Below are 17,500 nucleotides of genomic sequence, written 5' to 3'. Positions count from 1 at the left end.
ATGTTAGGGCCTGGATTTCAGTGGTCTTCTCTCACTGGCCTATAACATATGATATTCCTTGGTGATCCCATATCCAAATATTAACCAAACCTGATCCTTCTTACTTTCTAAGTTCAGATGGGATCTGGTGAGTTCAAGATATTACCATATGCTAAAAATTTTACAATTTTTGAACCAAAGTAACCTAATGTTCTTTAAGATCAGTTGAATTCTGAAGCCTACATATCACTTTTCCCCCTGCAGTCTATGGGAAGGACTGTAGAGTTCTTCATGAGGCTTCAACTCTACTTTCTGAATGCTTTGAACTTTGTTCAGATTTTTTTGTATTTGATTTTTATTAGACATGGATCAAACAAAGTCAACCTTATTTTTGTACATACAGTTTTAAGTACCATAGCCTATAAAATTGTTATTGTTGTTATTATAAAGAAATTGAAAATTGAGGATCCAAGTCACTAAACTATGTGTATCAAATACCATGCTTGTGTACTGTGATCGCAAAATGCTAGAATACACGGTTGCCTTTTTAAGATGTCAGAGGAGGGCCATGGGAATTGCTTTACCATAGAAACTCATTCTTTGTATTCTGTCCCATTTAAAGATCTGCAACCATGTGCATTTTGCCTGGGAAAGACATATGTGATCACTCCAACCCATGAGGCTACAGGCCATCAAACCAGAAGTGGGAATCATGCCACCCTCCAGAGGATGTTGGACTACAAGTTCCAGCAGCCCTAGTCAGCATAGTTGGGGGGATGCTGGGAGTTGCAGTTCAGCAGCCACATGATTCTCAACCCTGCTTTAAATATTAAATATCAGGCTGAATTTGATTGACTTAGTATGAAGAAATTTCTGCAGATTTGGGCATGTAATCATACACAATTCTAAGAAGGAAATTATAAATAAATAAGTAAATAAGTCCCAAAGCAGTCCTAAATATTTACAAAAAGTATTTGAGCAGTTTCCAGTCCAATCTAAAATTGCATGTTTAGAAGATGACATCCTTTTTTAATGTTGCAGTGAACTCTGTCTCTTGCACAGTTTTGTTTTCATATCCATTAATCAAAGATGTTGCATGCCAGTTTCTCAAAACATGTCATCTTAAGTGTAGTCAGCTGTATGGACATGGACATGTTAATAGTGTTGCATCTTTAGGCTCTAGGCAAAATGCCATTGCATCACAACTCTTGGATACTTTTTAAAAAATGTTTAATGATCTTGAAGTAGTACAGCTATAAGTTAAATGAACTCATGCGTAGTTCTGACAGTTTGAAATCGGGGTGTAAGGAAATTTCAGGATTTGAAACAAATATAGTTAGATAAAGGCGCCCTGGTGGCGCAGTGGTTAAATGCCTGTACTGCAGCCACTCATTCACAAATCACAAGGTTGTGAGTTCAGTACCAGCAAAAGGGCTCAAGCTCAACTCAGGCTTGCATCCTTCTGAGGTCGCTAAAATGAGTACCCAGCTTATTGGGGGCAGTTAGCTTAGTTGTAAACCGCTTAGGGAATGCATAAGTGCACTGATAAGCAGTATAGAAATGTACTTGCTATTGTATAAAGTCTGAGAGGCTTTGTGAAGCAAGATGAACAACTTATCTTTGTGGTGTATGCCAGTGGAAGTCTTACCATAAGTGTATCTGTAAGTGAATGTAACAGTCATCTCCATTTGTTTGACTGGAATCCAATAACCTGATTTTATTTCCTTTCTCTTTTGCTTTTTTTGCTTTTTGCAGACCCCTTGCCAGCAGGAATTGGATCAGGTCTTGGAACGTATTTCAAACATGCGCCTACCAGATGAGCGTGGTCCATTAGAGCACCTCTACTCCCTGAATATTCCAAACTGCGACAAACAAGGCCTTTACAATCTCAAACAGGCAAGTCAGGGGAGTATTTAAGGGCTTCTTCAGACAACATCAGAAGTCAAGAGAGTTCTATTCATAGCATAGGATTTCTTGGTTCAAATTTCAAAATAACCTGGCTAACTTTGAGTACATTCAAAAAATGTGTATATGTCACCATTTCATGCTTCACTTTATGAAGCAAAGACAGGTGGTTTCTCTATTAATGGGGTGATGAATCTATTATGAGTTCTAATTTGAAATTTAATGGGGCTATCCAAGATTGGAAACTTATCCCCCAAATAGATTCAGAACCTTGGATGGCTTCTTTGAATTTAAACTAAAATCCAGAGATTATTTGTCACTTTGCTGACACAAAACATCTTGGTCTGACTGAAAGTCTCACACGGTCTACATTATGTAACTTTATGTATACTTAGCTATGTAGCAAAAGCTGTGAGAAACTGTGTTAACTTCAACCTTAGATTTCCACTCTGTGGGTTATAGAAAAGCAGTCTGTGTTTTACAAGGGTGAAGAACTGCGACTCTCCAGATTGCATCTCTCAGTATTTATTTTTTACAAAAATTACTCATGGAATTATTTATGAGCTACATTTCAGCCCAAAGGTCTCCAAGGCAACTTCTGATTTAAAAGTTCTTAACAGAGTAAGAGCAAATTGGGTGGTGGGGGTTGGGGGGTGGACAAGAAGCCAAAATAGAGGAGAGTAATTGCATCTAAAATTATTTGAAAGCCATGCAGGACAAAACAGTGTCAAGAGCCCTCCCTGTCATTTCTTCTAATTCATCATGGTTGATGCTGATGGAAAAATGAAGTCCCATTGGGAAGGTTTTGGGTGTTTTCTTAAGGACCCCCCCCCCCCCCCGCATGGATATCAAAGTTTGTGGATGCTCAAGTCCCATTAAATACAGTGGCATACTAAAATAGTGTCAAGGTATTTTTTTAAAAAATTATTTTCAAGCCATGAATGGTTGCATTTGTGGATAAAGAATTAGAATCATAGAATCATAGAATCATAGAGTTGGAAGAGACCGCAAGGGCCATCCAGTCCAACCCCCTGCCATGCAGGAAATCCAGATCAAAGCATCGTTGACAGATGGCCATCCAGCCTCTGTTTGAAGACCTCCAAGGAGGGAGACTCCACTACACTCCAAGGAAGTGTGTTCCACTGTGGAACAGCCCTTACTGTCAGGAAATTCCTCCTAATGTTGAGGTGGAATCTCTTTTCCTGTAGCTTGCATCCATTGCTCCGGGTCCTAGTCTCTGGAGCAGCAGAAAACAAGTTTGCTCCCTCCTCAATATGACATCCCTTCAAGTATTTAAATAGGGCTATCATATCACCTCTTAACCTTCTCTTCTCCAGGCTAAACATCCCCAGCTCCCTGAGTCGTTCCTCATAGGGCAAGGTTTCCAGACCTTTCACCATTTTAGTCGCCCTCCTTTGGACACGCTCCAGTTTCTCAATGTCCTTTTTGAATTGTGGCGCCCAGAACTGGACACAATATTCCAGGTGGGGCCTGACCAGAGCAGAATATAGTGGCACTATTACTTCCCTGGATCTAGATACGATACTTCTATTGATGCAGCCTAAAATTGCATTGGCCTTGTTAGCTGCCGCATCACACTGTTGACTCATGTTCAACTTGTGGTCTACTTGGACTCCTAGATCCCTTTCACATGTTGTCTCCTTAAGCCAGGTGTCTCCCATCCTATATCTGTGCATTTCATTTTTTCGCCCTAAGTGCAGTACCTTACATTTCTCCCTGTTGAAGTTCATTCTGTTGGTTGGATACAGAGGACTGACTGTATGTGTGTAGCATGGAAGAATGACAGGATGAGTTGTTCAGCTCTTTCCAGGAAATCTTGTGTCATTGAGTTGATTTAATCATGGGGTTGGGGGTCAGGAGTACAGTGACAAGTTTCTGATGGAAACTGAGGACAGATTGGGCTTCCATGTTGGCAGCTGATCCATCTGTAGCATATTTAATCCTGAATCACAAAAAGAAGTACTCCAGGTAAGTACAGTGATATATTCAAAGTTCATTTTTCTAAGTGCATTGGGAAAATACCCTGTCCAGCACCACCTACAAAAGCTATTGGCATGAGGCCCCAATCTTTTGGAATTGGCATGCAGAGCAAACCATCTTGTCTATTCTTCAGCCTGGGGCTAGATGAAGATCAAGCTCCCTGAGATAAAAGGGCTGGCTTGGCCCTCCATCCTACTGACCCAAGCAGCAAAGTCTTAGGGCCAAGAAAAGATCATGGAAGCCAAGAGCCCTTTCTTTGTACACACCCTCCTGGCAGGGGAGAACCTACCATTCTCTCCAGATTTTCTTGCCAGGCAACATTTCTTTGCTTTTTCCCTTCTGAAGACCAGCTGGCATGCTTCCCCCCCCCCCCCCCCCCACACACACTTTATTAGCAATTACCCTGCTGGACATACTGGGTGTGAACAAAAATAGAGGGTGTGGTTGCTTTGATTGCTCTTTCTTTCTTTGGGGATGAAAGAGGCAAACCTCAGTGCCCCCAGGTTTTAATTACCTTGGAAGGCCCACACCCCACAGCTGTGGCTTAATCCCTCTTCAACAGCATTGTCCCCTGAGGGGATCTACACTGGTGCCTCGGGATACGAAATGATCGGGTTACGAAATTTCCGGGATACGAAAAAGTTGGATTGGCAAAAACTGTTTCGGGTTACGAAATATTTTTCGGGTTACGAAATTCATTTCGGCGTGAAATTCAAATGCTGCAAAGTGCAGCTATAGGCTTTCCAGTGCTAACGGAAAGCCTTTTCGGGTTACGAAATTTTCGGGTTACGAAAGGAATGGCGGAACGAATTAATTTCGTAACCCGAGGCACCAGTGTATTTGTGGTGCTTGAAGTGTGCACTTCAACACGGCCTTGTCCTGCACCAACATATGGGTTTCTTTTAGATCAGCTCAAAACTGCAGGCAGGGTGATTATCTCAGTTCAGGAACAAAGTGTTGGAAGCTCTATGATGGACAGCTTAGGGAACTGGCTTTATTTAGCTTGAGAGGTGATATGAGACCCATTTTTAAATATCTGAAGGGATGTCTATGAAGTTGATGGAGCAAGCTTGTTTGCTACTGCTCCCAAGACCAGTGGATTCAGATTACAAGAAAAGAAATTCTACCTAAAGATTTGGAAGAATATCCTTACAGTAAGCTATTCAACGATGGAATGGATGGGCTCAGAGGGTGGACTCTCCATCTTTGAAGTTCTTTAAAGTTGGATGGGCATCATTTAGGCATACTTTAGTTGGGTGCTTGTGCACGGCAGAGGGTTATCCCATCTGTATTATTCTAAGTTTAATTTCTTGTTTTAGATTTTTTTTTGTGTGTGTGTATCTTCAAGTTGTTTCCGATTTATGGCAACCCTAAGGCAAACTATTATGGGGGTTTCTTGGCAAGATTTGTTTGGGGGGGGGGATGCCTTTGCTGAGGCTGAGCTATTGGCTGATCTAAAACTCTGTGAAGCTTTCACCTACCCAGTAGGCAATATGGATGAGTAATAAAATGTATGATGTTTGGGAAGTCAAGTCACTGTTAGCTGCGTACTGTTATGTACGGTATGTTTTTAGCCAACATTCTTTTTCTTTCTCCTCTTCTCCATGTTTAGTGCAAAATGTCAGTGAATGGCCAGCGAGGGGAATGCTGGTGTGTTAATCCCAATACTGGAAAAACCATCCAAGGAGCACCCACCATCCGTGGAGATCCTGAATGCCACCTCTTCTACACCGGGCATGAGCAAGAGAATCGAGGAGCACACGCCTTGCGTGTGCAATAGATGGACACGTTCCCACTCACTGGCAGGCAGCATGGCCTAGTTTCAGTGTTGGATTTTACATGGGTTTCAATGCATCTTGGGCTTGGGTTTTTGTTTTTGTTTTCCTTTTCCTTCCTTTTCCTTCCAGCAGTTCCCAGCTCTTTGCAGGTACACGTACCTCTCAGTTGCTTGCCTTTAAACCATTGTGGAAGAACTGCAAACAGGTTGATGATGGAGGGACTGGTTTCTCAGACTTTTTTGCCTGAGACTTAGTACCTCTTTTGGGTTGGGTACAGCCGTGACACCAATAAGACAGGTGTGTTCTGACAGGGAACTTCCCTACCCTCTTCACCCAGGTCTCTCCAAAGAACCAAGGTGCTTAAGCTCCCATCAGGCTGGATGAGATAATCTTCGCCGCAGCTCCCACCCCACATACACCAAAGACCAAAGATTGTAAATACTGCATATACTGCCTGCTACATAGAGCAACCTGACCAACCTCTTCCTGCTGGTCCCATTTGGTCATTAGGTGGTTTGTAGCATCCCTGAAGGTTGGGAGAATCCCTGTTTAGACCAGCAGAAATGCTACATTCATTCTTGAAAAGCATTGGGGGGGGGGGGTTAGAGGGTGCTACACCTTGCCACCATCTTCTTCCATAAGGCATGCACTTAATGTCTGCAGAGCTACAGCCCCCTTCCTCCCTCCCCCCCACCATCATTAAGTTCTTACAACCCTACAAATGGAGTTTTGTCCATTAAAAATGGAATACCATAAGCCATGTTGTATAACTTCACTCTCCTTTTGGTGGAGCCTTAGATTCAACATCTAATAGGCCTAGTCCTATGAAATAGTGTTGATAAGCAAGAAATGTTAATACTGGCACCACTCTTTTTATGCTGATGCTACTCTTTTCTATAATAAAAAGTATCTTTAAAAGACAAGTGGGAGAGGGGTCAGGTATTAGGGGAATAACTCCGGCATTCTTTTTTCCCCCTCCTCAAAGAAGCAAAAACCCATTTAAAACCCATGTGTAAGTTGCTGCCAATCTCCCTTCCTCCTGGTACAGGTGACCCAGGTGAGCAATGCCTATGTTTTTGTAAGTAAACTACATTATATAGAGAGCTTTGTAAAGACCCTGAAATGCATACAGAAATATAATACACACACAGTTACATATATGGACACGCATGTAGGTTAATACATAATATGTGGGAACTAGTGGGGAAACTGTGTTCTGTACCCAGAATGCAGGAATGGATCAGGTTTCTCTGAGGTTTCACACACATACATGATTTTGCTTCTGTGTGGATTGTGCAGGTACTGAAATTTTATTTAGGAGCTACATTGATAAGAAGGTTTCTTGTATTATATATACCAATTTATATTTACAGGACAGTTGCTAGGCTCATATACTTGGAGGTTGGAGGTTGGGTGGTGGTGTATGTGTGTATGTATGTGTGTGTGTGTGTGTGTGTGTGTGTATACACACACACACACACACACACACATATAAAATAAGGGGGAAAAGCAAGCCAACGTTTCCTCATTTTCTGTAGAACTTGAGTGAGTGTGCAACAGGTAGACAATTTGAGTTTTTGTGACAGTCCTTGATCTAGCTAACTGCTGGAGGGAGTGTTTTTTGTTGTTGTTGTTGTTTTTGTATCAGTTACCATCTAGAAAGATAAATCCCTTCTATGGCAATTAGGCCTTTGGGAGGGATTTTTCCCCGTGGTTATCTTTCCTCCCACAGCCCATTGTAAAAATGGTGTGGTAAATAAATCCCCTGGAGCTTTTGCCACACCAAATACAAATATGCATTGATTTGTCCCAAGAGAAATGGCTTGTAGGACTAATTTTGCTATTGAGTTTTCTTGTTTTCTTTTCTTTTCTTTCTTTTTTTGGGTGGCGGGGGGGTGGTGGCAAGGCAGAGATTATCCGGGAAAAAGGAAGTGAAAGTTAGAGCACAACATGTAAAGAGCTGTTGAGAAGTTTGCCAAAGGAAATGATGGCCAATAGATCATGCTCAAAAGGGAGAACAGGTGTACCAAAAGGCTGGAACCACTCTAAAGGAAGATGGACCCAAAAGAAGAAGGGCAGAAAAAGGTGAAGGGATAATGTGATTATGATGGGCAGAGATCCCAAAATTCACAAAGAAATTCTCATAAAGGGCACTGTGCCCTGGTCATAGAATTAGATTGTTTGGAAGACTATGGTGGTCTAACCTGATGTGGTAATAGTTAAACGTAACGAAGGTTCTCTCACTGCCCATTTGGTGATGCAACACAGTAACTTGCCTTTGCCATGTATGACAATTTCTCACCCAAATTGTGCTTTGGCATATCCCAAATCCATTCTCACATTTTTCAAATAAGAATTCGCCTTAATGTTGGAGTCCCTATATGCCATCATCAACCCAGCAAAGCATGTGGGAAACAGAGGGATAAGCTCAATTTTATTTACTGTCCATTTCCAATCTATTCAGCATCCAAGAATACTAGGATTAGTGCCTTGATGGGAATGTTGCCTGCCCTGCTAAGTTATGCCTTTAGCTGTAGATTTTTTGTTTTGCAAGTACAAACCTGGAACCATGATGGAAAGCTGTTTCTTCAGGTTCTGGGGGCATAAATCAATGATGCTGGACTGTTGTCATCCCCTGCCCAACCTTTGGAGGCATCCAAATTCCATAGTGTAACACCTAGTAATTGTTTTTAAAAATTGGTGCTATCTCTTTTCTGTTGATAACCATCAAAGACAAATTGGGCTGCTTTCCATGCAGATACTGAAAGCATCAGCTCACAATTTGTAGACCTGTTTAGAAATCACAAATGTTTTCTTTCTCTGTTGTTTTTGATTGTTAAAATATGAGAAAGCTGGAATAAATTAAATGGGATGCCAAACAAAAATATGTCTCAATTCTTGGTGTAATGAAAGATGTGTAGCCCAACATAAGAATATCCGAATTCTCCAAGCTGACTGTTCTTGATGTTGACTATAAAGGAAGATCTCATTGGACACCACTGAATATCCACCATTGTTGATTCTCCTCCTTTGCTCAAAACAGTACAGTTTCTTACTTGTAGCAGTAAAATTCAAAGACATAGCTTTGTTAGTCTGGATCAGTGTGCTAAAGGTTCTTGTAACACCTTTGAGACTAATTGAAAGAAAAAGGTTGGTATTTCTTTGCTTTGTAAGATTCATTTTCTTATGGTAATTCTATCACTGGGTTTTCTTGGCAAGATTTGTTCAGAGGATGTTTGCCTTTACCTTTGAGGCTGAGCGAATGGGATTTGCCAAAGGTCACCCAATGAGTTTTGTGGCTAGGGATTTGAACTCTGGTCTCCCAGTATCCTAGTCCAGCACTCAAATCCATACACAACACTTGCTCCAATACACCCCAACTTTATTACCTAAAGCAAAGCATCATCTGTGCAAGGAAAGGAGCCAGTCTGTGTTCATGTATTTGAAACTGCATCACAAAGAAAGGCAAATAAAGGAGATGGAAGAGTTCATGTTAGAATTTGGTGAGACTATTTCATTGTGAAAGTTGCAAGACAAAAAGCAGCGCACATTTATTAAAATGCAGCTTGTGCCTTCATCTAAATTGCAGTATTACTCTCTGAAAAGTATAGATATCCATCATCTCTGTGAAAAAAAATTCCCTGCCCTTCATGTGCTGTGCAAGTACAGAAACAGCAGAATGTAGAAGTACCACAATTTAACTAGAAGGAAACAGGAATTGGTAGAGCTGCAGCTCCCACATGAGGCCATTTGCAGAAGTGAAGCCTGAGTTTTACAGCAGTTCAGCAAACAGGTGAATTTGAACTCACAATTCTCAAAATACATTTCCATTTGAGTCCCCAACTGTACACACAGGACTGGATGTACTTTATCCCAACTCTTCCCCACAATTTTATGTAAATGTTTTAATTAGAAAATAGAGCATTACTATAGGAAAGCTGACCATACTCTCTTGAGATGAAAACGGGACAAGGTTATTCATGAAAAAGTAAGATGCTAAGTTTTATTATATGAACATATATATTTTTTTTAAAAAAATATGAACATATTGAGCTAACAATTATCCTTCAGTGACAGAAATTTAGGTAGATATAGAGAGGGATTGTATTTCACCACGATCATACCACAAATATTTTTCAGATAAAGTAATGTTATGCAGCAAATTTCAGTCTTTCAACACCTTATCATAAAATTTCTCACTCTATGGCACCATTTTTTTTACAACTACAATTTCAAACAGGGATCTTCAGTCTTCTTGGAAAAGGAAAAGGGTGCTCAACCTGAGGAAAATGGAGCAGAGGACAAAATAGGGGAATTTCAGCATAAATAAAGAGATAGTACAGGAATACCTGTGTAACCTAAACGAATATAAGTCTCCAGGATCAGATGAACTACATCTAAGGGTATTAAAATAACTGGCAAATGTAATATTGGAGCCATTGGCAATAATCTTTGAGAACTGCTGAAGAACAGGAGAAATCCCAGCAGACTGAAGGAGGGCAAACGTCCCCATCTTCAAAAAGGGGAAAAAAGAGGATCCCAACAATTATTGTCCAGTTAGTCTGACATCAATACCAGGAAAGATTCTAGAGCAGATCATTAAACAGAGAGTCTGTGAACATCTAGAAGGCAATGCCATAATCACAAAAAGTCAACACGGGTTTCAGAGAAACAAACCATGCCAGACAAATCTAATCTCTTTTTTGATAAAATTACCAGCTTGTTAGATGAAGGGAATGCTGTGGATATAGTATATCTTGATTTCAATAAGGCCTTTGACAAAGTTCCCCATGACATTCTTGCAAACAAGCTTGTAGAATGTGGGCTAGACAAGGTAACTGTTATATGGATTTGTAACTGGTTGACTGGTTGAACCCTAAGGGTGCTCAACAATGGCTCCTTTTCATCCTGGATACAAGTGACCAGTGGGGTCCCACAGGGTTCTGTAATGGGCCCAGTGCAATTTTAAAATTGGTCTTTGTCAAAGTTATCACTTCTCTATGCAAAGGGCACCTTTGACACCAACTGTGCAAAAGACATTGTAACATAAGCTTTCGTAGATGTGGTCTACTTCCTCAGATGCATGGAGTCAACTTGTGCCCAGGAAAGATCTCTGTAATCAGTGTATGAACAGCCATAGCAATGCAAAACTTGTGAGTATGGTGATGTGATAAACTCAGTTTTAACAATGGTTATTGAGGGACAAAGGCAGGAGGAAAGGCACCAGTTCACTCCATGCATCTCTGGAAGTAGACGAAGTCTATGAAAGCATATGCTACAACTTCTTTTGCAGTCCGTCTCAAAGGTACTGCAAGATCCCTTTGCATACTGATATTCCAGATTGACATGGCTAGGCCTCCAACTTCTATATGTATACTTATTACTCTGTAGCTCAGAACCCTGTGATGTATCAGTGTTAATATGGGCTTAACCAGAGTTGCTTTGCTTTGCTCACAAAGGAAAGAACAAACTACAACAAGAAGCCATTTGTCAGATTTGGTCTAAATTTGGGAGATGCTCCAAAAGCATCAGCAGTGAACGGACAGGCACAAGTAGGATCCCGCTCTTGCAGTATTTCCTCATTGTAAAATGTTGCTGAGTGTAGATTAGGTTACAGTGGGTCATTATGTTGCATGTTATGAAATGTTTGCTAGGCACACCATTTTAGATCCTAAATATCCTAAAGACACCAGAGCCTGTCTGATCTTGGGAGCTAAGGTCAGCTCTGATTAGTACTTGGATGGGCACAAGACCAAGTATCATATACTGTATGCTGTTTGAAGAAAGAACTGACAAAACGGCTTCTGAGTATTCCTTGCCTAAGAAAACTCTATGAAATTCATGGGGCTGCCATGAATCTAACAACTTGAAGGCACATACAAATGCAACCATTCGTACTACCTCTGCATGGGTTCTGACCATGCCCAGGGGATGGGACTAGACACCAGTTTGCAGCCTTTAGGGAAGCTAATTTCCATAACTAGTGTAGTATGAGACATGACTTTCATAGTGATTTTTTGAATTGTTGTGGTGCAATTTATGATGGCCAACACATCTGTTCTATCCATGCTGTAAGAGGTCCTACAGAGAACTTCCCTAACAACCAGCTGATCTACAATTGTGAGAGGTATCACCTGTGTACTACTTAGGAAACACTACAATTTGTAAAAAGCACAGTGAATTGTGACAATGGGTATTTTAACTCTTTTTTTTCTTCAAAAGGCACAAAATAACCCAGCACCACCTATCAGGCTAACTGGTTTATTACTACATTTTACACTCCTATACCCGTGACCCATTTCTATATACAGCTGCAGACACGGACAGTGGGCTCACTTTATTTGTTGCTGTGTGCCTTCAAGTCACTTCCAGCTTATGAAGCTATCGGGGTTTTCTGAGGCTCAGTGTGTCTTGACTTGCATAAGACTATTTAGTAGGTTTCCATTGTCGAGCAGGGATTCAAACCTTGGTCTCCAGTTGTAGTCCAATGCTCAAACTGCACCATGCTGTCTCCCACTGACTCCATGTAGCTGACAAAATAAAAGTCTACAAACTTTTATGCTAGAGTACAGTAGTCTCAAAGATGCTACTGGATTCTTTTATGCCATTTTATGGTAAAACAGACTGCAGATATTTCTCTGAATACTATTTTCTTAGCAACCTTCCCTGCTAAAAACTGCTTCCAAGCAATAGGATTAACAAGATGTGGGCTCTTCTGGTCTCCTATCTGACTAAGTGAAAGGACCTGAAATCTGGAGGTACTTGCTTTATAGAAGAAAATTGTAACACTCAAGGAAACAAAAAGTTTAGACTGAATAGGCTTTGCTGAAATCTTCTATGATTGCTGGCAGAGAGTGCAAAGGACAGAAGGGGTAGTCAAAGGTTGGCCTAAATTAAACCCAAGTAAATTCAACTGTATGTTTAAGTCTCTCATTTAAATCTCAGTAGACATGTTAAGTTTGTTCCTCATACTTTTATTGGGATTGTAATTACTACATGCCTTTGGGAAATGTATCTAGTATATTCTATTTTTGTTTAAAGTGATTTAAAATGGTACAAATGTACATGTGTGCAATACCTTTACAGTACTGGCAGATTCCCCCCATACAGACTGTGTTCAAAGGCACACTACCTAAAGGAACTATCTATACAACAAATGACCAGGATACAGCTTCACAAACACATTTAATTTGTGAGAGAGCACGTGAATTGAGTCAACCGAGAAAGACTAACAGCAATGGAACAAAAATATGTTTCTACTGGTCTTTTAATTCCTTCAGTCTTCTAATGGCAGATTTCACTGTCACTGCTGAGGTGGTGCTGGAAAAAAATAAAAAAATACCAATGTTACACCAAAGAAAGTATGCTGCATTTTCTTTGTCTCTTAAAGCTAATAATTGGACTGAATTATTGCCAAGCTGATAAACAGCCAAAGGGTTTGCCAGGAATAGAGTAGTGTGCAGAGTTCTGAGTTTTAGTGCAAACAATTCGCAAAAACCTTATGGGTGGAAAGCGCACCAGATGCCATGTTTTTTGGTGAGAAGAACTGGAAATAACACAAACAGCAGCCACATTTAGACAGTATTAGTCACAATACTGATTATCTTAGGGCCCATACAGACAGGCCAAAATAAAGCTGCTTCCAGTAACTTTGGAGGTATGCTGTTTCCCATTCCATACACTTCAAATTACTGACTGGCAAGAACATCTTTTGGGGGTTCATCAGTAGATCAGTGTGTACTAGACCATTCATTTACCTCAGCTTGGCTGTTTTCCTCAAAGCAAGCACCCACAATGGATAAAAACAGGCTTCCTCCCCCCTGGATACACCATTCAGTGCTACACTGCTGCTTTCTCTTACTTGTATGTCCAGGCACCACCAGCCACTGTTTTCATACATGAGCCACAATGCCAAATGCCCACTGCTTTCCTCTTCATTTTGGTCTGTAAGAGAAACACTGCACTTAGGACATCAACTGTACATGTACTGAAACTGCCTCTCAGGATTTTTTTCCCTCTCAACTTTCATACAGACAAATCAGAAGAATAAATTCATATTCTCTGACCTGGGTGCAGCTCTGCCCATCCCCAAGCCACAAACTGGGAGTGGCCAGGAGGATGCACCCACATACACCTGGAGTGAAAAAAACACACACAGCCCAGAGAGGTGGTGGGGTGGAAGCCACCTCTTTCCCAGGACAGCACTCATATGCACTCCTGTAACTAATCAGCAGCCAGGAGGGGAAATGGAGCTGTGCCCAGGAATCTTCAGTGCTTTCACATACCTGAGAAGCAAGAAACAACCTTCACCTCCTAACCAGCAGCATCCAGTAGTTCTGCTAGATATTGGCCTGCATTATCGTAATGCATATTTTCTAAATTTCTATGTGTGTCCCTTCAAGTCACCTGCCAGCTTCTGGTAGTGCCGTGCATTTCATGAAGTTTTCTTACTCCAGGAGCACTCTGATGTGGTTTGCCATTGCATTTCTCTGAAATATAGCCTAGAGATCCTGGTGTTCCATGGAGGTCCCCATTCAAATACTTATCAGGCTTGACCTGATTAGCTTCTGAGATCAGATGGGATCTTATATAAAGCAGAAGTGGCAATGTAACCACTGGCCACTTAAGCCTCCCCCTGGACTCCAGGGAAGGAACCACTCACATATTCTAGTGGGTGAAGGGCAATTTTGCTTTTTACAGAATTATTTATTTACTTATTGTCCTCATCTGCTCATGTTTTGTTTTTGGTTTGTTTTGTTTTTTGAAAATTGGAACTCGTCACTTCTGACTTTGAAAAAAGGCTCCTCCTGGGGCCTAAATGGAGGGGGCAATGATAACATAGTGAGAATGAACCCACCCCATCCCTTAATGTGTGAGGGGTTTTCTGAATTTAAAAAAGAAGGTATATGATGATGATGATGATAATAATAATAATAATAAGTTTTATTTATAAACCACTTTTCCGCAGTGATCAAAGCGGTGTACAGATAGAAATAAGGTGGTGTGGATCTCTGAAAATGGCAGGAGGCATTGGGTATGAGAAGTTCCCCATGCCTGGCATAAAGTGATCTCCACACCAAACAGAATACATGAAAACACAACACTATCCAACATCAAAATGGTGAACTATATTCTGGCACATATAAAGGTTGTTTGATTTATACATAGGGCAAAGGAAAGAGCCAGCCATGGCACTGGAAGGAAAGGCAAACAGTTCTGCCTGCCAGCACCTCCTCAACAGAGCTGATCCAATAAGGGGGGGGGGGGGGACTAGTAAATCTGGACTTTTTCAACTGTGCTAGGATTATGCTGTTTTACAGTACACCCATAATAAAAATAAATCACTTCAGAACACCACATGAAGCACACATTCATTCCAATAGCTTTTACTTAAACCTGAAACCTATAATATGAACCAGGATGAGAGATGGGTTGTACAATAAGACTGTCTAAAAACCCATACACCAAGAGTCATACCTGTACACATTTCAGAAAGGTATCATCTTTAAATCTAAAATTATTTGCTCGTAAATTGTTTTAGAGCATATGGGTCTCATGAGGAAGAGAATTTTCCAGAAGGTTATAATGTTAACACAGAGAGAACACAAAAAGTGAAGAGAACGGGCAACCTCTGTTTATAAACTCCACAATGAATGGGAGGCCTGTGCAATGAAGGCAGCTCTCACCTTGCCACAGAAGGAGCAGGTGTACTTGGCATGCTGGCTAATTTCAATCTTCTTCACCATCTTCCTCAGAGAAGCTCCATATCGGGTACCATATTTACCCACAATCCCAACCTTCTTGGTACGCTTGGCCTATTACAACAGGAAAACAAATAATGTCACATTCTCGCATGTGTCAAACCTATCAGCACTGTTTATGCTTACCTTCATTACAACAGTTAGTGAGCCAGACATGTTTCAAACCTAAGAGGAAGACTAAGCACCTTGACTCCATGCATGTTTACCTAGATCCCACTGTGCTCAATAGGATTAGCTTGCAAGTAAAAACAGCAATTGATATGATAGCCCTGTTTAAATATATGAAGGGATGTCATACTGAGGAGGGAGCTGACTTGTTTTCAGCTGCTCCAGAGACTAGGACCCAGAGCAACGGATGCAAGCTACAGGAAAAGAGATTCCACCTCAACATTAGGAAGAACTTCCTGACAGTAAGGCTGTTCGACAGTGGAATACACTCCCTTGGAGTGTAGTGGAGTCTCCTTCCTTGGAAGTCTTTAAGCAGAAGCTGGATGGCCATCAGTTGGGGATGCTTAGATTGAGAGTTCCTGCATGGCAGAGTGTTGGACTGGATGGCCCTTGCGGTCTCTTCCAACTCTATGATTCTACGAGGCTAAAACCACTCATCTGAAGTGCTCCATCACAGTCATAACCCCAGGCCCAGCTACTGGCAGAGTTAGCACAAGGCAGAATGCCCAGAAGAACAAGGTTCTCTGAAGATGATTTTATTACCACCATTGGCTTCAGTCTTAAAAATATAAATGAATTCCATGTTTAACTTGGGTTCTATCTTCAAGATATCTTCTTGTTGCTAACTGCCTTCGAGTTGTCCCTGAGTCTTGGCGACTCTGTAGATGAGGCATCTCCGAGACTCACTGTCCTCCACTGCTCTGCTTAGGTCCTATAAATTCAGGCTCCTGACCTTCCTGATTGATTCTATCCATCTGGCATGCAGTCTTCCTCTCTTTCTACTACCCTCTACTTTTCCTGGCATGATTGTCTTTTGTCATAATTCATGCTTTCTCACGATATGGTCAAAATATGACAGCTTCAATCTGATAATCTTGGCTTCCAATGAGATTTCAGGCTTGATCTGTTCACTAATTCATTTGTCCGTCTTTTTGGCTGTCCACAGTATCCTCAGCACTCTTATCCAGCACCACATCTTAAAAGAATCTGATTTTCCTCCTATTAGCTTTCCTACCTGTCCAGCTCTCACAATCATACATGGTAACAGGGAATACAATGGACTGGACAAGTCTGACTTTAGTGCTTAGTTGTATACCTTTACTCTTCAGGATCGTGTCTTAGTTATTTTATAGCTGCCCTTCCCAATTCTACTCTTCTTCTGATTTCTTGGCTGCAGTCTCAGATCTCATCAATATCTTATTACATATACATCTTATTACAATGGACCCTTGGTATCTGATGGGGTTTTGTTCCAGAACCCTGCCCCCCCACAGATACCAAAATCCATAGATGCTCAAGTCCCATTAAGTACAATGGCATAGAGAAATCGTGTCCGTTATATAAAGTGGCAAAAACAAAATTTGATTTTTGGAATTTATACTATTTTTTAATATTATCAGGACCTGGATGACTGAATCTGTGGATAAAAATATCCTTGGATACAGAGGGCTGACTTGCCTCTTACTATGGCCGGTTACAAACCGGCATTTGGGACGTCTGGAGGATGTCCCATTTTTAAAAAGGGGCGTCTCTTCTAGACGCCCCTGGGCCTAATACGGACTCCATCCGTACAAGATGGCACCGGCCCTTCTACATGGCCGGCGCCATCTTTGTGTATCGGACGCTGAGCGTCCGTACGCGTCGCGTCCTTTGTGACGTAGCGAGTGCGCCCCAGGCGCCTCGCTACGTCGCAAACGCGACTCTAAAAGAACCTCCATTTTGGAGCTTCTTTTTCGGTCTGCACGGGAGCCGCGCTGTGTGGAGGCTCCGGCTCCCCCGCGGATTAACCGGCGGCGGTTTGTATCCCGCCTATGTATATGCAATTCAAAGGTATAGCTGTGTTAGTCTGGAAAATCAGTGTGCCAAGGGATTTTGTAGCACCTTTGAGACTAACTGAAAGAAAAATGT

The 17,500-nt window shown here is 41.4% G+C and overlaps 2 protein-coding genes across 2 annotated transcripts in view; one reads left to right on the top strand and one right to left on the bottom strand.

The window, feature by feature from the left end:
- IGFBP2 (insulin like growth factor binding protein 2) overlaps positions 1-8,548 on the top strand; it is a 135,841-nt gene extending 127,293 nt beyond the window's left edge. Inside the window, exons 3-4 of the mRNA XM_042455290.1 lie at positions 1,735-1,875; positions 5,498-8,548. Of these exons, the coding sequence (XP_042311224.1) occupies positions 1,735-1,875; positions 5,498-5,665 (309 nt within the window). The 3' untranslated portion in view covers positions 5,666-8,548. The remainder of the gene's footprint in view (positions 1-1,734; positions 1,876-5,497) is intronic.
- Positions 8,549-12,831: 4,283 nt separating this feature from the next.
- RPL37A (ribosomal protein L37a) overlaps positions 12,832-17,500 on the bottom strand; it is a 10,060-nt gene continuing 5,391 nt past the window's right edge. The window contains exons 2-4 of the mRNA XM_042446177.1: positions 15,350-15,478; positions 13,525-13,607; positions 12,832-12,983 (exon numbers count right to left, since the gene is read on the bottom strand). Coding sequence (XP_042302111.1) covers positions 12,920-12,983; positions 13,525-13,607; positions 15,350-15,478 — 276 coding nt within the window. The 3' untranslated portion in view covers positions 12,832-12,919. The remainder of the gene's footprint in view (positions 12,984-13,524; positions 13,608-15,349; positions 15,479-17,500) is intronic.

The sequence above is a fragment of the Sceloporus undulatus genome, chromosome 1, assembly GCF_019175285.1.
Source record: "Sceloporus undulatus isolate JIND9_A2432 ecotype Alabama chromosome 1, SceUnd_v1.1, whole genome shotgun sequence".
NCBI classification, from domain to species: domain Eukaryota; kingdom Metazoa; phylum Chordata; class Lepidosauria; order Squamata; family Phrynosomatidae; genus Sceloporus; species Sceloporus undulatus.
The sequence above is the reverse complement of the archived record's forward strand: the minus strand, read 5'-3'. Positions and strand labels throughout refer to the sequence as shown.